The sequence below is a fragment of the Aquarana catesbeiana genome, linkage group LG03 (genome assembly GCF_042186555.1).
Source record: "Aquarana catesbeiana isolate 2022-GZ linkage group LG03, ASM4218655v1, whole genome shotgun sequence".
NCBI classification, from domain to species: Eukaryota; Metazoa; Chordata; class Amphibia; order Anura; family Ranidae; genus Aquarana; species Aquarana catesbeiana.
Genome location: NC_133326.1, coordinates 615,941,159 through 615,965,168, shown reverse-complemented (window position 1 = coordinate 615,965,168; position 24,010 = coordinate 615,941,159). Strand labels below are relative to the sequence as shown.

At 41.1% G+C, this 24,010-nt stretch overlaps 1 protein-coding gene across 1 annotated transcript in view; it reads right to left on the bottom strand.

Annotated features, from left to right (window-relative positions):
* BMP1 (bone morphogenetic protein 1) overlaps window positions 1-24,010 on the bottom strand; it is a gene marked incomplete in the record, with an annotated part of 156,797 nt that overhangs the window by 53,171 nt on the left and 79,616 nt on the right. The window contains 8 exon segments of the mRNA XM_073622269.1: window positions 724-849; window positions 5,402-5,582; window positions 8,203-8,363; window positions 8,986-9,111; window positions 17,968-18,163; window positions 19,162-19,307; window positions 22,849-22,965; window positions 23,061-23,163. Of these exon segments, the coding sequence (XP_073478370.1) occupies window positions 724-849; window positions 5,402-5,582; window positions 8,203-8,363; window positions 8,986-9,111; window positions 17,968-18,163; window positions 19,162-19,307; window positions 22,849-22,965; window positions 23,061-23,163 (1,156 nt within the window).

Here is a 24,010-nt window from a genome sequence, read left to right as displayed (position 1 = left end):
AACCCATCAATAAGGAGACAAAATACATATGTCTGTTGCTGTGAATATATGCAGTGTAAATGAGACCCAATAAAAAGATCCTGCATTGTCTTGAGAATTTATTTTTTTTTTTTTTTGGCTTGATGGTACAAAAACGGATTACTCCTTACGCTGAAGTGTGGGTCATCACTGAATGTTATGAGGTAGATGTCCTATTGAACATTAGAGACACAAAAAGTATCTGTGGATGTTCCATAGTATGGTTGATTCCCTACCGAAGGCTCAGTTATTGGGTGACCAGCATCTATTCTTTCTCTCCATGTTTAATTTAAAAGTGGAACTAAACCCTCTTTACCTTTACAGACAAAAAAGTTGCCATCTTAGCCTCTGTTTGACCTGGAGTTGCCATGGTGCTGCACATCTGATTAGTTATGACAGCAGTAATTTGATGGCTTGACAATCTGAATAAGATGACAAGTAATTGTGACAATTAACATTCACAGGCATGCCTGTGTGTAACTGTTTTGGGAAACAGTTAAACTGATGGGCTTAGTTCAGTTTTAAGACAGACAGTCATTGGCAACAAAAATCCCTTTATGGCACAACTCACATCCACTTATGACAATGTTCTGCTCATCTGCAAAAGGCTGGCACTGGTGAAAACCAATGAGGTTGTAAATTCCAACAGGAGTGCACAGAGTGGACAACATACATAACGTAAACACACATGTGAGGCTAGATTACCCTCTTTGCAGTCATGCTTGTTCTCATGCAGGGTGAAACCGCTCCGGCAGTGGCAGGAATAGCTGCCCTGAGTGTTGGTGCACTCGTGTTGACAACCCCCATTATCCCGAGAACACTCATCTTTATCTGTAACACAGGGGACAAGGGAGTGATCACCGTGGAGAATAGAGAAGAAAGGAAAAAAAAAAAAAAAAGTGAGAAGGAGAAGACAATTGTTGTACCCACCACCCTTATACCAGCAGTGCAATTACCTGAGAAAGACAAAGGGAGCACCAAGCAGTTTGAGGAACTGGGGGGGGATTCAGTGATGGGAGATATTCAGTCAGCATGTGTCAGCCACAATCACTCTGACTTCCCCTTAACATTTTGTAGTGAACCTCCCATAGAGTGAAGTGTCAACAGCCTACACAGCCCAATTTCCAGTGCTTCATCCTCAAATTGCCCAGCAGTGAAATCTTTCTCTCAGCAGCTCAGCCCATCAGACTTCCCCTCTTGTCAGCGACTTGGCAGCCTTCTAATCTCTCATAAAAACCGAGAAGAAATTCTGGGATGGGGGAGCCAAGCTGATGAGAAAACAGCTGAAAGGACTTCAGGGATAATTTAATAAAATTTTGATGAATTGCTCTACTGAGTATGCAGCTATAGGAGGTCAGTGAAGGCTTGATTTAAAGCTACTTTACCTTTGCTATCCTCTGCTAAGGATATATATCTAGCCTGGCCATAGGTTCATTTTAAGCCTGCCTGAAAAGCTCTGCATCTTATTTAAAATTGTGGCCTATCCAAATTGGAGGTTTCGTTCAGCATCCGAGTTCCCAGCACCACCTATTTTCATGGTCAATAAGCAGGAAGACAAACTCTCCTTGATGGGCATTTCAACTAAATTCATATTGGGGGATGACAGCAGAGCTAGGAACTTCAGCAGGGCAATCTTGTTGCTGGATCCAAAAAAAAGATATACAAATTAAAATGTTCTTCACCAGCCTTTACACATATCTGAAATACTATTTTTTTGCTGAATAAATCCTGAACCGCCAGGTGTTAGCTCCAGGTCCCTCACCGCTCATTACTATTAAGTGTGCAACTGACCTGAAATCACAGAACTCCTGACCTGTAAGTTTGATCCTGGTCTGTGGCTAACAAAGTAATGCAGAAGCAATAAGTATCATAGCTCTGAAGCATGCACACAAATAAAAAAAAATAAAAAATATCATGGCGACATCTATAGCTTTATCATGACAAAACATGTTTAAAGTATAACTAAAAGCAAATCTTTTTTTGAAGAAGATTTGGATAGTGTGGAGAGGGACTGTCCTTATTGCTATATGTACCCGTTAAGGAGATTCACCCCTCTTTTCATTCTGTTACCTTTATCACTGAGAATAAAAAAAGATCCCAATTTTGTGAACAACATCCATGTTGGGTTGTCATCAGAACATGGATAGAAGGGAAATCTTTTAGGGGGGTTGGTTTTAGCGTCGCTGGTGAACAACATGGATTCCCTCATTTTAGAGAAATTGTCTCATTTTCTGTTTTGTCTATGGGACAGGAAGTAAAGGGGAATCTCCCTAATGGGGTACAACCTCCCCTACTCTAGCCAAAAAGAAATCAAAAGTTTTGCCTTTAGTTCTACTTTAAGGAACATTCTCTTTTGCCATGAAAAGGGAATAATCCTAACTCATTCGTTTGAGTAAAAAAAACAAAACAAAAAAACACAAAACAAAAAATAAATAAAAAACAGAACCTTAGGTGAAAAAACACATTTTCTTTGGGTGCACAGGCAACAGTATGAAGACATCTCAAAATTGAAGTCAATGAGATACCTTCTAGTATACGGCCCCTTGAAAGCTTTCAAACCAAAATTCCCCCATATACTATAGGCACTAAGGATATGATACATCCGGTTAAAAAACAATAAAAATAGATATTTATTTACTAAAATAACAAAAATGATCAAGGTAACAGTTGTTTGCCAAGGCAAAAACCCCACCAATCCCAAATGTCAGAGCAGTGGGGGTGTTTTCCCAAATCCGCTGGGAAGAAATGCACTGTACGACATGTAAGCTGGACGGATAAAAGATGGGAGACAGAATGAGGAGTCGGACTGGGTTAAGAGGAAGGAGAATGAGTTATATGGAGTCGATGGGGGTTAAAGTTAGGACGGGGGCTTTCATTAAGGGGAGCGAGTCTTTTTCGTTGTCCTCGTTCTCATTCGGGGACGGTTCCGAGGTAAAGCCTTTTTCGGCTGTTGAGGCTGCTGGTTCATTTTTTGCAGCTGTAATAACTTCTGTTTGTTCTTCATCTCTGTAATGAGAGAAGGTGGAAGAGAGGGGAGAGTAGAGGGAAGGGCAGAACACAAAGGAAAGAGGGAGTAGAGGAATGAAGAGGAGAGTGAAGTGACGGAGATAGATGGTTGCACGAAGGAGGAGAAGGAATTGTGAAGTAGACCAGCAGTATAAAGAGAAGATAAGAGGATTGAGAAAAAGAGTAGTAAAGAGAAAAAAGAAGATACACAGAGAGAGGGATGGGGGACAGACAAAGAAAGGAGTGAGCCGGGGACAGGGGAGGGGAGTGTAACAGTTTCCTCGTTCTGATCCATGATGCAGAGCTGGGAGCCAGAAGCTGAGGCATAATCGTGCAAAGAAAAGGACATCATGCAGCGTAAATGCCAAGCCCTGCATGCAACCATTCAAGGGATGGGACCGGGTTGATCCACAAACTAAAATTTACCAGTATATATTATTACTTTACTATGAGAAGGTTGGGATTGCTGCAATACTACACAGTCTAGGCTGTATTAAAATTGACCCGATCAAGTCCCTTGTGGTTCCTAAATGACCATCACCTCAAAAGCTTCTGATTGAGGTTTCATTCAGCTCATTAAATATTATAGTTCATATATTAAAATTATTTGAAAGAAGTGTGTTCTAATTGCCCTCTGCAACCAATCCACTTGCCAGTGGCATTTTCCAGTCATGGTGGAAAAACAAAAAAAAACAAAAAAAAAAAAAAAAAAAAAAAAGTATGAAAAAGAACAGGACTGGTTGCAGCGAACAAGAACAATTTTCTTACACGACAAGAGATATCAGTATTTTCAGTGTCTGAGTCTTGAATGCACTACAGACAAGCAAACTGACGCACAGCCACAGTGACCTCTGGAATGCAAGTATAAAATCTCAGATGAAAGTACAGTAAAGTGACCTGAATGGATTTGCTTGTCTCTAGAGCAAGGTGCAGACGTGTACACATAGTTACATTTTCCTTATAACACCATGCTTGTATGGATACCTATGTCCTGCAGATCAGATTTCCTCAATAATAGACCCCCAACAGTACATGCGGTCTTAAATAAGACAAGCTAAACATAAACCCTTAAAATTTGAATGCTACCTTTTAAAAGATCCAAATTTTCCATTTACTAAAGCCACCCATCCACCACTAACAAAAATGACCCAAAGGGGAATTTTCCTTAAACACATTTAGTTACATGTGAACATCTGTCAGCATTCAACCTCTGTAAAGTTAAAGTTCCTCCAGAGACTTGCATGGAAATCTGTCCATGTTCTGTAACCCTGTAAACGGCCACCAAGTGAGGTCAGTCTGGTCATTGGTAAATGCTCACTTAAGCTACACAGGCACTTGATGTCATTGCCTTCGGTAGCTGATGGCAGTCAAAAAGAAATAGAAACCGTTAGGCAGTCTCAGGCTGGGTTCACACCATTGCCGCATCTATCTCACAGCAGGGGTCTGGTGCATCCTGGTTCACCATTTCAGGACTGATTTCAGCCCGAATTTTGGGCTGAATTGACCTGAAACTAACCAAAAGATGTACAGCGTTTTTGGTGCAAAACCCATTGGACCTGCTGCAGAGATATGTGAACCGGCTCCATGGAGAGCAAGTCAAAATCTCCTGCTATTGCGAATTGGATGCAGGGAATCCACATCAAATTCGCACTGGTGTGAACCCGGTCTAAAAGTGACTGCGGGCCAACAGACCTCAAAGAAGCATTAAGGGAATTGTAATCTGGCATGAATTCTGTTGGGAAATCACTACTGTTCCTCCAAGATATAGTCAGCTTTGCTGGGTCTATACAAACAGATTTGGCTGATACGAGCATGCACGTTTCTGCTTTATCCATTCTAAATCACTAATAGCTAAGGGAAGCTTAAACCAAATGCACCTCACAGACATGAGACGACATTTGCATGATCTGGCCCTTTTTAGGTGGCTCAAGTGTCTTATTGTTATGGTGGAAGACAGGCAGCTACCCTACAGACTTAAAAACTTGCTTTGGTTACTACTGCTGCTCTCTTTCGCTGACCTTTCAAGTTTATGGTAGCACTTGGTATTGCTCTGAGGCCAGTCAGAACTTCACTAGGAAAACCTGCACTGCTATAACCATGGCAGCATTATTGGGAAATCTGATCTTGATATTTCCCCCACTGAACAAAATAAGACATAGGTAAGCTTGTCACCCTGATGCAGTAGCAAGGTCAGTAGAGAGGTAATGAAATCACAGAGCAATGCAGATTATGACCAGGATGGTATGGTCATCATGCTAAAAAAAAGTCAATCAAGTTTTCCTTGGTGCACCTTCTAAAGCCCCCCCCGCCCCACCCCCACCACCCACAATATTCAGGCACAGAAGACAGAAGATGAGCATGCAGAGAAGAGGCTCACCTGAGTAGTATGTGGCCCGAAATCCTTTCTTGGACACGGTGTTGTCAGATTTGAACTCTATACGCATGTTGTTGTACTGAGAAGTGATCACTGGGGGGAGCTCTGCTCCACAAAATGTCCCAAGCAGTTTAGCATCGGCTGTCAAACCGCTGCGAATCTCCACGTAATCATATTTGCAAACCTGAGCAGTTGTGAGAGAGATAAGGTCAAATATGGAATATGAGATATGTGACAGTAATGGAAGAGAGGAGAGGAAGATTCATAAAATAAAGAGATTAACCCCGTACTCAACTCCCTTGTTTTATTTTGGGCAGCTGTACCTACTAGCTGAGTTTTTTTTTCAATGACTTGGCATCTCCTCTATGCCTCGTTGTACACAGTGGAGATACTAGGAACTGCTGACTCCTCAGCTGCCCACAGATTTTAGATTAGTGTTTGGATGTACATAAGCATCTGAGTGCAAAGAAACATTTCCAGATGCAAACGCATACATAGGGAAGCGCCCAAGTCTATGAATTGAGCAGGCGCACCCGGCACCAGGCTTATCAAGGCGTAACTACTATTGTCGGCCAGGAAAATCCTTCACAGCTGATCAGCCAATCCCCCCCTCCATAAAAAAAGCTCTGGAAAAGTCTGCCTAGCGTTATTTCAGTAGAGTGCAAGGAAACAGTGCAGCATCAGTCTGAAGGTGGGCATACACTAGCAGATTCTCAAATTAATGTTCCTATGAATATTCATATGTACATTCATACAAAAGTTCTCAGTACATTGGTTGACTTGACAAATGTTGTTCAAAAGTACTCTGAGCATACCTCTTCCTTCCCTCCCCTACCCCCATGATCAGTTGGCAGTCTAGGAAAGGGAGCTACATGTTGGGTAACGTCTTATTGGACACTTCCCAGCACAATTACTTGTGCCTTATAGGGTGAAATTTTCCCAAGAACTGCAGAAGGTGCAAACTCTTCGGTACTCAAAGGAAGTCTTTTTTAATAGCTCTCTCTTCAGGAGTGGGGCACATGGGGTTATACCACAGGCAAGGATTGATAGACTGGGTGCACAGAGGCAGATGGGGTAGCACCCCACTATTGTGCTTACAGTAGTGCATGAGGAGACACCAGGCTTTGGGAATGGGAGACACCACAGGGGTCCTATGATTTCTAATGGTGGCCCTGGTAAAATGCATACCACAAATAAGGCATGCCAACTTTTAAACACATAGAATTAGATTTAAAGCATTATTTTAGAGGTGTTGAGACCCTCTATCAGAGCAATGCAGCCATAACATCTAAGCTCTGGTAAGCTGCAACATGGTAAATGTTTTGTTATGGGTTTATTACTGCATTAACTAGTAAATGAGTTCAGTTGATATCATCAACACAACATCCCTTAATGTATAGGAAAAATAGATAAGTAGAGTGGGATTTTAGAGGCGTTGAGACCTTTCAACAGAGTAATACTGACAACAATATTGTTAAAACTATCACATTTATTAAAAAATAATCTAAAAGAGTTTGGGGTAACCCCCTAAAAACTTAGATTTCAGCAGACCACATTTATGAACACCAACCCCATGATAGTAAAAGCACCCCAGATAGTAAACCACCCCCTTGAGAGCACCCCATGATCCCCTGAGGAAGCAATTAATGTGAAACACATTGGGTTAAAGCATCGCAGTGACCCCACCTACCTTTGTTTGGTTGTACACATCTTGAACAGTTTTATTCTTGTTTTGCATAACCATACTAATGTTAAAAGGGGGGAGGGGGGGGCCTTACTATCATAGGGTTGGTATCCATCAATATGGTCTGCTGAAATCTATGTTTTTAGGGGGTTACCCCAAACTTTTAGATGATTTTTCAATAAATGTGATAGTTAACAATATTGTCGTCCGTATTACTCTGATAGGTCTCAACGCCTCCAAAATCCCAGGAACTCTACTTATCTATTTTTCATATACATTAAAGGGGGGGGGGTGGTATTGATATTGTCAACTGAACTCATTTACTAATTTAATAGAAACAATTTTAAACATTATATTTCAGCTTACCAATGCTTAGATGTTATGGCAGCCTTAGTCTTTTTAGGCTTTCTTCCTTCTATTTTCATCTGGTGATCTGGCCAGTAAGTCTGATGTTTTTTCAAAAGAACAAGCTCTCTTTGCAGTTAGAGACGTGACAAATCATTTACCAGTGACAGGGGTGCTTACAATGATCAGCTTTTATTTATAAAAGACCTTTATCCTAAAAGGTAACTTCTAATAGGGTTTTAGTTGGCGTTTGGTTTTAATGTGTTAGTGTAATTAAATCTGCTGGTGCATCTAACACTCCCCCCTCCTCCCAGACTGAATGATGCTGTCCAAAAGGTGCCCCCTGTGCTCGTTCATCCAGAGTGGGGGCACTCTAATGCGGGAGGTGTGTTACTGGTCAGATCACCAGGTGAAAACAGAGAAAAAAAAAAAAAGTCTAAGACAACAAAACTAATGCAGACACCACATCTAACAATTGGTAAGCTGCAATACATTACATTTTTGGTTTTGTGTTTAGTATGACTTTAATACCTGTTGTGCAAGTCATCTTGTGTTGAGCTGAACTCCTTTAATGCTAGACAGTTTTATGAAATATATACTAAAAGGTCTCAACAGATGGTGTAGCGTATGAGAAAAATTAGCACATATCTGGATTTATTTTATTTCAGAGGCACTGTAGAAAGTGAATTCCAAAAGGGAGAAGCGAAGATTTGTACACTGTAAAGAAATATTTAGAAGAATGGGGAAAACATGGGGACTGTAGACTAGGACTCACATCATTGCCTTCAGTCTCAAACTTGTCAAACTTCAAAGAGATGCGGAACTGAGTGGGTGCCACCAGCTGCCAGATACAATTCTTATTGGGTGGGTACTCCTTCGGCCACCCCGGGCTAGTAATGGATCCATTCAGTTTGGTCAGGAAACCACCGCAGGCAGCTGAAAAGGTATACAGAACTGAAAAGGGGTACAGTGGCACCAAAAACACTTCGCAAAAGCAATGATCTAGATCAGGGGTCTCCAAACTTTCCAAGCAAAGTGCCATTTTACTGTCCTTCAGCCTTTAGAGGGGCTGGGTTGTGGCCAGTGGAAGTAGAAAATGCCCCGGCATCAGTGCCCCATCATTGGTTTTATTGGGAGGAATAGTGCCCAATTGTTGGCATCAATTGGAAGAATAGAGCCCCATTGATGGGGCACCATTCCCCCTGCTGACCCCATCATTGGTGTCAGTTGGTGGAATAGTGCTCCAAACGTCAGATAAGGGCATGCAAAGGGACACATATGGCCCCCAGGCCGCAGTTTGGAGACCACTGATGAAAATGAATTAAGGTTTATGTAGATGGGAATAAAACTCAGAAGTGAAGCAAAGCATACTTCCAGGTGATTCGGAGTTTATATATTTTGCCTTTAAGTGGTTGCAGAAGATTAGCAGCACAAAGTATTAAAAAAAAAAAAACAAAAAAAACAAAAAAAAAAAAAAAAAGGTAATTCTTTACACAGTGCTTTAGGGAACCGTTTTTCATTAAAGGTTCACATCTACTGTAGGGAATATATACCTCACCTTCACAAGACTTCTTGTCTGGTGCCAGCTCGTACCCTGGCTCACAAGCACACTTATAACTGCCCAGTGTGTTCACACAGCGCTGCTCACAGCCACCTTTATGAGGACGGGAACATTCATCCACCTCTGCAGAAGAAATCAATATGTGTTTTAGGAGAAGGACAGGATTGAGAGTTAATCCAAGTTTTAATTTTGCTGGCAAGTGCAAAGATTTGTTCTCACTCCCTACCCCAGAGACACAACAGGATGTGAGGAAATCCTCTGCAAAGTAAAAAGGTAAATTTCACCTTCAACAACCACCTTTGAAACCGCTACCTCCAATGAGAATCTTACCCTCACTTCCTCTTTCCGAAGGCAAATCTCCCAAACCCTACTAATGTTCTAACCCTTCTTCATTGGTGACTGAAATGAATGATAATCAGGAAATGTTTTCATCCTGTTAGTAAATATCTGATGATCATTCCCTTGGAAAAGGATGCATTTTTGCATGGTACACAAATTAAACAATCACAACTGAACACAATTGTTGGGGCTGGTGTTGGATTACATTAGCTTCAAGGGTAGACAGATCTCCTCCTCATCCCAGATGAGGCTTTCCTTCAAAGTGATCAGCTAATTGATTTGCCATTTGTCAGATTCCCCAATATTGCAGATGAAGAAACTAACCTTTCACCATGCAAGTGCTGATAATAGCATGAGATAAGCATGGTGCTTCTATGACAGACTCATAATTGTTAATGAGTTTTTAAACATGTTTTCTATTTGTTGTTATGTGTGAACAAGTTTTGCTTTACAAATAACCATTTAGGCTCGGTTTCCATTATTGCGACCCCAAAGTCGCGCAATTGACAGTGCAACTTTGCAATGCGATTTTTGATGCAATGTCATACGACTGGTGAGAATCATGGGAGAACAAGTTGCACCGAAGTCGGAACAAAGTACTACAAGAACCTTTTTTGGAGTCGCTGCGACTTAAGTCACACCAATTAGAACGGGGACCATTGAAATACATGGATTTTGACTTGTCATGCGGCTTCACATGTGTCAAGTCGCACTACAACTCGCAGTAGTGGAAACAGAGCCTTACTGCACGATAAGGGTTTCCGGAGCACTACGGGTTAGATTAATAGGTTATAGAAGTGACAGCCTGCCTGGTTTGCCCAAATGGCCTGAGCTTTCTAAAGAGAGCAGTCAAGCCTCTCTCTGGAAAGTGTGTGAAAATGAGACTGCTAGCAAAAAAACAAAAAACAAAAAAAACAGGACCTTTGTACTCATCGCAAAAAGTTTCTTGGTGCTCATTAAGGGACACAGCAGCAAAAGAGAAAATTATCTGAGGCATGCACCGCAACCCAGCTCCATCCCTAATTAGGCAAATAAAAACAGAAAAGTGGTCTGCATGTACAGTATAGCAAGGCATTACACACAATATTCATGGTATATCCTAATATATGATGATACATCATATTTTATTAGGACATCCTATAAATATCATGTGTGTAATGCCTTGCTATACTATACATGCATTTTCTATACTGTATATGTATGTTTTATGTTTTTATTGCGGATGGATGTACAATTATTTTTTTGCAATGCATTTCTGCCTATTCTTGAAATTCATAATAAAATCATCAATTTACCCTGTGACCCACCTCATTTAAAGTCCCATGACCACTTTTCTGTTTTTATTAAAAGGGACACAGGATCAGATATAAATCAGAGACCACTGGATCATACTAGTGCCTTTAAGGCCCTCTTCACATGGGCTGGGTGCAGTTTCTCAGCAGGGGATATTTGAATTGATGCCTGATCAGAGCAACCGGATGACAGGTCCACGTTCACTCAGCTTATATAGCGTGGACACAGACACCGCCCAATCTGCTCTATGGACAGTCGGATCTAAATGGAGCAGCTGGTAATTTACACCCGACAGCCCTCCGATTCAGCCAGATGAAGGGGGACAGATCTCCTTTGTTTTTGCTGGATCGGTTTTAGAGGTAGCCAGGTGTAAAAGGATACAAGTCTGTTTAAATCCGATTGCCCATAGAGGAGACAGGCGGGTCCTATCAGGTCCACCTGCAAAATGAATAGGTGGACCGGATCAGATGGCCCATGTAAAAGGGGCCTAAAGGTGGGACTGGACACTGGCAAACAAAAAGGTCATTAGCCAATCGGATATCCCTTCCCCTCCCACCATACTTTAGTTTGGGAGAAAGCAACAGAGGATTAGATCACAAACACAGAGGGGTTAGACCTGCGACCCTAATGAACTCCAACAAAAAGATGTGATGGCAAATCCTGTTTTTTCACCTGTTCACTAAAAGGATAAAAGATAAAATATATATCAGAGACAATTGGAATATCCAAAAGCAATCCAACTGAGGGGTTGGTAAGCCACAGAGAAATCTAAGCACCATGAAATTTATACTACACATAGGCTAAAAAGAACCAAGCCTAATTTCAAAGCTAGATGAAGGGCCTATCAAAGCAGGGAACCTATCAGTAAAGGCAGAGCACCAAAAAACAGAAACCTGAAGCTATGGATTAGGTCAGCAACAACTCAGAGTAAACAGTGTACCTAAGAACCGTGGGCCTCAAACAATAAAAAGGACTAAATAACAGTCCACCAAAAGTTAAGTGAAGCAGTAAAACACCTGAAGACAATAGAAATAGTTCAAGTAGCGTGGTCAATAGAGGAAATGAGAAAAAAAAAATAGCTAGAAGTAAAAAGGTCTAGTAAAATAGGGTAAAGTTTTCTCCTCTTAAGCCGGGTACACAAAGTTTTTTTTTTTTCTCCATTCAACCCAGCGGGCTTGAAAGAAAAAAAAAAAATCTGGGCAGTCGCTGTACTAACTATGCAATGTTAGTGCGGTGATTTTCCCGCTGTGCTATTGCGTTCTGGCGGGGGGGCTGCAATACTTTCCCCCGCCTAGAACACACTTAGCACTCACAGCCATTGGCTGCTGGTTTCTCAGCATGTCCCTTCGACACAATCTAGACATTGGACCGCCCTCTGTCAGACAGGTAGCTGTACACCCTGTTTGAATGTCAGCCATATTCAAATCGCGTGTACCCATTATTGGGTTACTAGCAAAAAACTGACGCATCGTGGGAAGGGGTTATATCGGATTGGCTAACATTTTAAATTTGTTTGCCAGGGTCATCCAAAAGGCAGCAGTATAAGTCAATTGTCTCATTAACATCTGATCCAGTGCCACTTTTTTTCAGCTTGAACATGGTGGAACAGAGTTCCGCCATTTGTAAACACAGAAGACCGAATTTATATATATATATATATATGAAACTCTTGTGCTGGCTGCAGGAACAGCTGAGAGGTGGAGGCTAAGCACTTCTACTGTAGGCTGCTATTGAAACATGTGCAGGTAGGAAGGGAGATCACTGTCAAGCCTCTGATATCGGCAGGACGGATGTAACCTCCAGTACTGGATGTGTATGGGGAGGTAAGCTGGTGGGATGTTATGGACAGTCAAGAGGGTGGAAAGTTGTTAGGCAGGCAAGCTGACAGAGGCACAGAAGGGGGTGAAGTGTGCAGGAGGGTGGAGGCTCTGGTGCTGACAGCTAACATCAATTGCTGTCTCTTTGCATGCCAGTGGCCGTTGCAGTGATGGAGCATTGAATTAATGCTCATTCACACCATGTACCTTCATACTATCTGCCATCAAAAACTCCTCTTGAACATACTACCTGTTGTCATACACTCCGCACTCCTCTCCTGCATATACTACTCAGTCATACCCACTTCACTCATTTCCTACACATGTCATACACTGTACACACTTTTCCTGCACACACTGCCATTCACACCGTACTTCTTTCCTGCACAAATTGTCATATGCACTGCACTCACTGCCACTTCACACTTACAGTGGCTTGCGAAAGTATTCGGCCCCCTTGAACTTTTCAACCTTTTGCCACATTTCAGGCTTCAAACATAAAGATATAACATTTTTATTTTTTGTGAAGAATCACCAACAAGTGGGACACAATTGTGAAGTGGAATGAAATCTTTTGGATTTTTGAAACTTTTTTAACTAATAAAAAAATGAAAAGTGGGGCGTGCAAAATTATTCTCCCCCCTTGCGTTACTTTGTAGAGCCACCTTTTGCTGCGATTAAAGCTGCAAGTCGCTTGGGGTATGTCTCTATCAGTTTTGCACATCGAGAGACTGAAATTCTTGCCCATTCTTCCTTGCAAAACAGCTCGAGCTCAGTGAGGTTGGATGGAGAGCATTTGTGAACAGCAGTTTTCAGCTCTTTCCACAGATTCTCGATTGGATTCAGGCCTGGACTTTGACTTGGCCATTCTAACACCAGGAAACGTTTATTTGTGAACCACTCCTTTGTAGATTTTGCTGTATGTTTGGGATCATTGTCTTGTTGGAAGATAGATCTCCGTCCCAGTTTCAGGTCTTTTGCAGACTCCAACAGGTTTTCATCCAGAATGGTCCTGTATTTGGCTGCATCCATCTTCCCCTCAATTTTATCCATCTTCCCTGTCCCTGCCACCACTATGTTTGACAGTGGGGATGGTGTGTTGAGTGTGATGAGCTGTGTTGCTTTTACGCCAAACATATCGTTTTGCATTGTGGCCAAAAAGTTCGATTTTGGTTTCATCGGACCAGAGCACCTTCTTCCACATGTTTGGTGTGTCTCCCAGGTGGCTTGTGGCAAACTTTAGATGAGACTTTTTATGGATATCTTTGAGAAATGGCTTTCTTCTTGCCACTCTTCCATAAAGGCCAGATTTGTGCAGTGTACGACTGATTGTTGTCCTATGGACAGACTCTCCCACCTCAGCTGTAGTTCTCTGCAGTTCATCCAGAGTGATCATGGGCCTCTTGGCTGCATCTCTGATCAGTCTTCTCCTTGTCTGAGCTGAAAGTTTAGAGGGACAGCCAGGTCTTGGTAGATTTGCAGTGGTCTGATACTCCTTCCATTTCAAAATGATCGCTTGCACAGTGCTCCTTGGGATGTTTAAAGCTTGGGAAATCTTTTTGTATCCAAATCCGGATTTAAACTTCTCCACAACAGTATTACGGACCTGCCTGGTGTGTTCCTTGGTCTTCATGATGCTCTCTGCGCTTTCAACAGAACCCTGAGACTATCACAGAGCAGGTGCATTTATACAGAGACTTGATTACACACAGGTGGATTCTGTTTATCACCATCAGTCATTTAGGACAGCATTGGATCATTCAGAGATCCTCGCTGAACTTCTGGAGTGAGTTTGCTGCACTGAAAGTAAAGGGGCCGAATAATTTTGCACGCACCACTTTTCAGTTTTTTAATTGCTAAAAAAGTTTAAAATATCCAATAGATTTCGTTCCACTTCACAATTGTGTCCCACTTGTTGGTGATTCTTCACAAAAAAAATAAAATTTTATATCTTTATGTTTGAAGCCTGAAATGTGGTAAAAGGTTGAAAAGTTCAAGGGGGCCAAATACTTTCGCAAGCCACTGTAAATGAATGCCTATCCACAAAAAGTGGGGTGAATGGTTGTATTCCTGCACGTATTCTCTGAGGGAAAAAAAAAATACTTGCAAGTTGCTCAGTTAAATAAAGAAAAAAAGTAATGTCTGTGAATTAAACCATCATTATTCACATTCTATTGTGTGAACACCCTAAAATACTTTAGTAAAAAAAAAAAAAAAAAAAAAAAGAGCCCCCAACTTGTCTGTTTTGCAGACATCAGTCTGATCCTGTCATTAAAAGCTGCTAGATAGTATTCGATTGGTTGCATCATGCAAGATGCATTAGCTTCCTCCTCTTGTACAGGTACAGCCAATATTGATAACAAAAGGCCTGGTCTATCTACTACTTCTCTCAGGGAACTTTTTCTAGAACCGAATACCACGGCCTATCTTGGTATTTTTACAAGCGCACATTTACTGGGCAATGAACTATGGAAAAATCTATCAATCCAACAGCTGCCACAGGAATACATAATGTTAATGATGAAAGCAGACACAGTACAAAAGTGCATTTAGTCATTCATGCTGCCTTCCTTATAAAATGAACTCTACGGCATCATGACTGAGTTTCCACCCTGTGATGAGAACTTCTCCTGGTTCACCATGATGACATCACCCCAGACTGTCATTGGGTTACTTCATGGGGCTGAGCCACAGTGGTGGCCAGAGTTTCTGGCGTAAACCACAAGAATTCACTGGGGTCTTTTAACTATTCAAGCAGAATTCCAGGCATATAGACACATCTTTAGCATCTGTAATATAACCATAAATCGTTACAAATTGTTCCACAGCTTGTGCGAGAGCTACACTACTGTGTACTACTACTCCCTGTACTGTACCACTAGCGGTCATATGTACTTAAAAAGTAAAAAGTCACAGCTAAATACTTAGGGCTTATTCACACCATGTAATACGGCAAGATAGATGTACAATTGCAATGCAAGGCATTTCCTCCCAAACCCACACCTACAGTGCACTGAAACACAGAGACATACTGTGTATGCAACTTCCAATCGTTACCTTATAACGCTTTTTTCCCCTCAGGAGCACACCCTGTGTACAGCAGTAGGGCTGCTAGCGCTGTACGCCACTGGCACATGCACAGTAGGGGTTCCTATGCCAGAGGCTCCTGTCATTCTGAGGTCTGGTGCTGTGCCTGGCTAGAACAAGCGCAGTAGGGGCTCAGGGACACTGTGCTTGACCCCAATTTGTACGAGTCTGCTGGGCACAGTGCCAGATCTCAAAAAGGGACAGGAGCCAGCCGCTCCTGCTGCACATGTGCCAGCCAGCAGAGCACTGAAAGGTAGTGGCCCTACTGTGCATGCACCAAATACCCCTACTGTGCATGTGTCCCACATGCAAGGCCCCAGGAGGCGGGAGCACACACTTTGCGGTGTCATGAGCCATTTTGTCATTTACCTACATGGGTTTTTAATGATGGTAAAAGCAAACTGCTAGTTCCTTCAAAACTATGAATGTTCTTATGGCAGATTTCTGAGCGATAAAATGCACATCACCAGTGTGTCCCAATCTGTCTGCTGTGACACATTGTGACAGCACAGGAGACTTCTCTTGCTGCCTGCATATCTACCATCACTACTTCTCCCAGGTCCAATTTAAATGGTCTTCAGCTACAGTAGCTTAGCTATGCCAGTGTGTGACTGGAGTCCTCCTTTTCCTGCACACCACCCAACCTTAGGCTATCGTCATACTTGAAATCCGTGCATATCCCACAGGTCTATTTAGCCCCCTTGGAAGGGACTGTGCTCTCTACCCAGGTCATGTTTCTTTTTGGACTGCTGACTGGGGTAACCATGACATGAGTATAAATTTCAGCTTTTGGAGTAATAGGTTTGACCTTTCTAAACTAACCAGATGATGGGCTTATGTGGGGATACAGACACACTACATAATGTTTCCTCCAGTCACCGAAATAACACTGCACCTGAGTAGAGTTCCCAATTAGTTAAATGTGTCCACCATTCACTTCAAGTTACCAATGGATGCTTGAGAGGTGACAAGGGTTGGGCCAAAAAAAAAAAAAAACCCATTTGCAGGAAAAGTTGAGATTTACATATAAAAATTCAGCCTACATCTCTGGATCTACTGAATGTTTAAATATGCAGTTTTCAATTAAGGTATTTTTTTAATCATATGCCCATTTCAAATGACTAGGCTTCTAACCGGTTTAAAAGACAAAAGTGTGGCACCAAGTGAGCAAGTGAATAACGTATGAACCTGATAAGGTAAAATAGGCAGTGCAAAATTGAATGTGAACAAAACCAAAACGTAAAAGTCCAAAGTGAATAACAAACATCTATGGAAAGTCCATTAGAGTTCAGAATAAATTGAAATGGTCTTTCTTGGATAATCCGGAATGAATCTTGAAAATACAGTCAAAATGGTAAAGTGTTCATGCTTACCAGATTCGATGGACGCACGTACCATATAGCATGTGGGTCAAACAGGCACTCTTGAGGGAATAACCTTAAACAGGAACTCACAGCACTGGAAAAATGTTAAGATGTTGAATGAAGACTGTCAGGTATCCATGATGGACTCCAAAACATGCGATGAATCACATCAAATGGTGCGCATGAAAAACAAATGATCCGCACAGTGTGATACTGTTTGACGTTTAATGGTAAAAAAGGGGGTTTACACTTACAGTAAATAAGAAAAAAAAAAATCAAGCTTGCAAATAAGAGTATAAGCAACGATTCCAAGAGCATCACCTGAAGCGTTTTGTCCTATTGGACATCTGGGGGACCTCAGATGATGTCCAATAGGAAGAAACGCATCTGGTTATGCTCTTGGAATCGTTGTTTATACTCATTTTATTTACAAGTGTGTTTTTTCAGATTTGCTGTAAACCCCCTTTTTTACCATTAAACGTCAAACAGTATCAGACTATGTACGGATCATTTGTTTTTCATGCGCACCATTTGATGTGATTCATCGCATGTTTTGGAATCATCAAATCTTGTAAGCGTGAACACTTTACCATTTCGACCGTATTTTCAAGATTCATTCCGGAGTATCCAAGAAAGACCATTTCAATTTATTCTGAAATCTAATGGACTTTCCATAGATGTTTATTATTCACTTTGGACTTTTACGTTTTGGTTTTGTTCACATTCAATTTTGCACTGCCTATTTTACCTTATCAGGTTCATACGTTATTCACTTGCTCACTTAGCGCCACACTTTTGTCTTACATTTCCATTTTGCACTGTATGTCTAGTGACGTGTTGGCTGCTTATTTTGCTCTCAGTGTGCAATGATTTTATCTTTAACATTTTTTCTAACAGATTTACTTTAAGCAAAGACAGCTCTTACAGGTGACAGTTTATAATTCACAAATGTGGTAATTTGGGACCTAACTGATATGTTGAGACAGTGATTTTTCAAATACAGTCACTGCGTAAATGCAAGATTATATGTGTTCTATGGTCACACGGTACCCTTGGTGTGAGGCCTTAGTTTTACTGACCTTTGAAGAAATGGATGGAGAAGCCTGCCTTGTTGATGGATCCATCAGACACAAACTTAACCCAAAGCTGATTGCTGGAGCTCTTCAGGTCATCAGGCTTGTCATAGCCGCAGAAACGACCAATTAGGGGGCTGAATTCAGTATTACCATCCCGAATCTCAAGATAATCATATGCGCAGCTGTCGTGGCGCTCAATCTGAAGAATAAACGAGTTTTTATCACTACTGTTCACTGTGATTTTCATTTCCCAATCCATAAAATGTTGCTATTTTGATGAAATGCATTGGAGTCAATTGGGAAGGAAATTAAGGTGGCTTTTAATGGTTAACAATCAAATAGAAAAAAAATAGGGAAATGAGAGTTTCAACTTCTGTGACCTGTCACCAGTGGCAAAAACAATTTAGTTGAAACTTTGTATATTCCCATTTAAAGAACAAGAACGAAAGAAAGAACGAAACGAAAGAAAGAACGAAACGAAAGAACGAAACGAAACGAAACGAAAGAAAGAACCGAAACGAAAGAAAGAACGAAACGAAAGAAAGAAAGAACGAAACGAAAGAAAGAACGAAAGAAAGAAACGAAAGAAAGAAAACTAAAGAAAAAAAGAAAACGAAAGAAAAAAAGAAAACGAAAGAAAGAAAGAACGAACGAATGAAAGAACGAACAGAAAGAACGAACAGAAAGAACGAAAAGAAAGAACGAAAAGAAAGAACGAAAAGAAAAAACGAAAAGAAAGAACGAAAAGAAAGAACGAAAAGAAAGAACGAAAGGAAAGAACGAAAGGAAAGAACGAAAGGAAAGAACGAAAGGAAAGAACGAAAGGAAAGAACGATTTGGAAAAAGGGTGAACAGATTAATGTAGAAATCAGAAAGCCCTTGAAGGAATCCACATTTACATACTTCCACTGACATCAACAGACACGGCTTAAAAGCAACAAGCTGTCAATATTAGGTACAATTGGTTGTTGAGACAAAGTGAAAGACCGAGACAAAGTTAGTAAGACAGAGAAAAAAAAAACGCAAGTGAAAACGAAACCGTATGAGAAAGGACGCAAAACAGAAAAGGTAAAGGGCCCAAGAGAGTAAAAGAACAAAAACCAAAAAAAAAAACTGAGAAAGCGAAGAAAGGGCAAACAGATCAAGAAAATGATACAGGACTATTCCACTCCAGTGCATACTCCATTTGTCTCTGACCTCAAAAGACTGGAAAGTAACTCCGATATTGAAACCTTCAGACACTCTCAACTTCCACACACAGGACTTGTTGGGTCTGTAATCATCTGGATAATTTGGAGATTGTATGTGACCATTATCCTTCTTCATCTCTCCTCCACACAGAGCTGAAAAAAAAAAAAATATATAGATATAAACAAAAGACAAAGTATCATGGCTAATGCAGTCCATTTAAAACTACTGTCTATACAAAACTACTATCCCAGAGTGCGACAACAGCATTGTCAGCATGTTAAAGTAGAAAGATTAACCAGTCCGCTGGCAGGATCAAAATGTAAAAACTATTAAAGAAGGGCCTCAAATAAACAAAAACTGTTGAGTTAATACTGACAAAACGCATCATATGGGCTCATTCACACAGCCCCATGCAGTATGAACAACCTCTTGTTTACTTTTTGCATTATCGCTGAGCTGTGTGCAGGCATCCATATAAAGTGAATGAACATGCATTGGCTGTAATGGCTCATTTGCACATATAGATAAAAGAAAGGGCCAAGGGGGTACCACATCCATATGAAATTACTAATGAAAAAAGGATAAACGTTGGAGCAGACTTTATAGGTACCAGAAAAGGAATACAAAATATTATTGGAAAAATAGTTAATTTATTATACAAAGATATAGACAATATTACATTACAACGAATAGCGTTGGTTTCCAATAAAATAAGCCACACATAGTATGTATATTGCTCCCTATTGCTGCTTGAATAGGGCAGGCTCATTTGCACAGCCGAATTTGACACAGGTATACAGGAACGGGTGCATGGACACAGATACAGAGCCCATTAAGCAGGATGAAGAAGTTAAGCCCAAGACAGTAACTGATCGACCTCTTGCCACAGCAAGACTCCTGGTTCCTTCATGACAGTCGATTTACGCTGTGCCTTTGATTGAATTTGGATTAGATGGCCCTTCAACAAGTTAGTCCAGTGCTTAAGGAATATCCACAAGCTCCAAGAAATTTATTGGGAGTGGAGGTTCTTTTCAAACAAGATGCCCGCACTGACTGCCAAGCACCAGCAATTTTACTGACAGTTTGTAAAAATCAGTGATTTTTTTTTTAGTAAATATCAGGGGCCGATAATTTCATGTTGTGTTGAGTTTTTAAGTGTACATCAAGCAAATTACTTTGTTACAGGTATTGTCAGTGTTTCTATATCATGTTTATACTCTTCAAATATTCACTGTTATTTTTCAATAGGAGTTCTATAATTTCTCAGGGTGCCAGTAAAAAAAAATTTGCTCCGCCAGTAAGTTTTCCATGTTTTGTCAGTAAAAAATGATGCGGGAGATTTGCAACCCTGCTCCAGCCCAACAGACTGGCATTAGCTGTGAGAATCCTTCAAAAAAAAAAAAAAAAAAAAAAAAAACAAACCAGAAGAAATGACTTCCTTCAGCTCCAGAGCTGGATTCCTGAGCTACCAAGCCTGGTCTTTGGCATCAATGAGTCCCACTGTGACATAACTTTCATTGCAGAAATCTGGAAAGAAAGGAGGGCAAACGTAGGATAAAGTCAGCGCCAATAATCTCATGCCGATTAGGGAGAGTTGAAAGGCTTCTGAATCGAATCGAAGAGTCCGCACCCAAGCCTGGATGTCCTAAGCGTCTCCCGGGGAAGGAACACTGTGGCCTAAGACATGTCCAGGACCAGACCTACTCTACATGCATCAATCAATATGTTGATTTTAGCAATGATTTCTGAAGTTTCAGGATCTGCCTAAACCACTGCAAGGTCTCAAGAGTCAGAGAAACATGGTCTGCCAGAGCCCACACTGACTGTTCTCTCAACAGGTGGTTGTTTAGGTATCCCATAATGAGGATGCCACGGGGGCAACAGGGCCAACACCTAGGTGAACATCCAAGGTGCTATGATAGGGCGAGTGGCAGGTCCACAAATTCGAATTGCAATGGTTCTACAGCAAACTTCAGAAAGTACCGATGTGCTAGAAAGAGGTGGGCACACAAGTAAGCATCTTTCATGTTCACAGAAGCATTAAAGTCTCCCTGATGAAGAGGGACAATGACATCTTGCAAATTCTATCTGGAATTCATGGACCAAATTTGGGCAAGTAAAATTATAGCCAGCATTGGATGTAAGGCAGGACCCACAAGTTAGAACAGAGTTCTGATAAGAACTTCCAATCACTTATTGGTAAGGTCCTTAAAAGCAGGTACATCCTCCACCGGAACATTAAATCACCTTATTAAGGTAAGACATGTCCAGATACACACAGAGGGAACGAACCACCTTTTAATAAAATTTGTACCAGATACAAGGCTAACAAGTGCTTAGAGGGGAGCTTAGTTTGCATAGAAATGGTTTGCAATAAAAAAAAAAAAAAAACAAAAAGAGCAAAAAGGTGCTTTAGGGTCCTAAATGACCCAAGGCTGGAAACCGCACGCAGATAGAAGCAACAGGCTAATCCTTTGGTTTCAAAGTGGTGCTCACTGCATGAGTAAGCACGGAAACTGTCTTCTTTAACGTGAAGTGATAACAGTAGACTGCGACTCCTCAAGCTCATAAGGAAGATTCCAGTGATTTTGAATCAGACAATCCAATGGCTCAGAACCTGCTAAGGCTGCAGGGAAATCAGATAAAGAACCTGCAGGAGAGGGTGCAGAACATGCTTATGGCCTTTGCAATCACGGTCTGCAAATACCTTGACTAGTAAACACATCAGCCAAGAGGGAAGAGAACCCAACCAAATCTAACAGCACCAAATTGTTTGCATTCAGGCACTGAATGGAATATTAGGGAGCCAAGGAAAAAAAAAAAAAAAAAAAAGGAGTATGTTCGGCTGTTGGAAGTGGCGGAGGCTAGAGAACCTGGGGCTTTACGTGGCATAGACAACACACAGGTTTAGTTCTGTTCACCATTCCCTGACTGAAGCTAAGGGATGCTTTAAAGCTGAACTCCAGCCTTACCATCAGTCTTGCACAGTTGTACAGGCTCCTATACTATGCTTAAATTGCTTACTCATATCACTATACATTTTGAGGTTCTCATAGTATGCATTAGAAGTTGCAGGAAGTCAGACAGAACCTGTCCCATTTCCTGGCTGGAGGACATACAGTATCATCTAGCTTTTTCCTCCCTAGCACAGCTGTCTTTAGCACACCCATTCCATTCATTGGATGTTACTTCTTCATGGAGGACCAGCATTGCCTAAGGTGGTGTGTGCATGCAAATACAATCTGCCCAGAATGCCTTTAAACTGACAACTGCCCATGAAGGCATTTTGATACTTGCATAACTTCTTTCAAGAGCCCTCAGTGCAAACAGTGGGCAGGTATTTAGAAGTAGTATTGAAGCAGGGTGCTGTGATGTTTTCAGGAATCTATGAGGCCTGCAGGCCGCTCCTCAACTGGCCATGGTCTGCCTGCATTACATTGAGAGTCAGTGAGATCTAATGATGACACTGGGTCTAAAATAAGGTATGGAATGTAAGCAGAAAGTTTTTATTTAAAAAAACTGTCATTAGCATGTTGATGAATCTGTACAAAATGAAGCAGAATTAAGAAAGCTTTCTTAATGCTTACTGTATGTATTTATTTTTAGACCAGTGTTTAAAAAAACTGAGCTTTTTTTAAACTTGCCCAACTCCTTATTCCTGGATTGCAGTCACTGGCCACTTTCCCCACTTACCTTCATACACAGCATGGAATCCCTTCCCCACATAGTTGCTGCTGCTTCGGAACTCAATCCACAAACGACTATCACTGGATATAATGGGTTCAGGGATCTTTTCTCCACAGTACCGTCCTAAGAAAAGAAGCAGCAATTATAAATGTACAGTTCTATTTAAACCTTTTTTCAGCATAAAAACAGCTGCTATTACAGAACAAAAAGGAAAGTACCAATGAGAGGAGCTTTTTTCCAATGTCCGTCTCTGACCTCGATGTAGTCATACCAGCAGAGGCGGCTGCGATACACATCCAAAGAGGTAAAGTTCAGCATTATCTACAGAGGGGTTGTAATGAGAGTGTGCACTTTTATTATGGTACATATGATGGCAAGGAAAACTAAACAGATCTTTAGGAAAAAAATATGGGGAGCTGCTTCTGTACAATGCAAAATTTGTGTTTCAGATTTGGGTTGCATTTAGGAAAACTAGCATAAAAGAGCAGGCAATTTACAATTTTTGCCTTAGCTGTATTTTATTGGATTAGGAGGCATTTATAGATTGCCAATATATTTCCGCAGAGGTTTACACATATATTGTTCATTCACATCAGTCCCTGCCCTCAAGGAATTTACAAACTATGGTCCCCAACACATGCTAGACCAAATTTAGGCAGGAGCCAATAACCTACCAGCATGTATTTATAGTTTGGGCGGAAACCAGAGTACCAGGCAGAAAACCACGCAGACACAGGAGTTAATATTCATGACTGCTTGGCATGTGATGGTTCGGCAACTCAGCAACACCCAAAAATTATTATTATAATAATAAAATTAGATATAGATATAGATATATCTCTATGTATCTCCATATCCAACAGTTTGCGCAGCGTTTACAACATGAGGGCAGACAGTACACTTACAATCTAGAGGAAAAATCAAAACAGAAGAGGGGGAACCTCACTAAAAAGCTGCCTACAAAACAAAGCCAAAAACAATCATTCCAGAGAATCATAATCTACCTGGTGGAACTCTAGAAATGTGTGAAGAGAATACTAGGTAGCTCAGAAAGCAGACACTCATTGTGAATTGGGCATTGACCAGAAAAGGAGGGACCTTGCCCTTGATACCACAGGTCTGATAAATGAGCTGATGAATCCACCTAAAAACAGCTGATTGAGGAGCA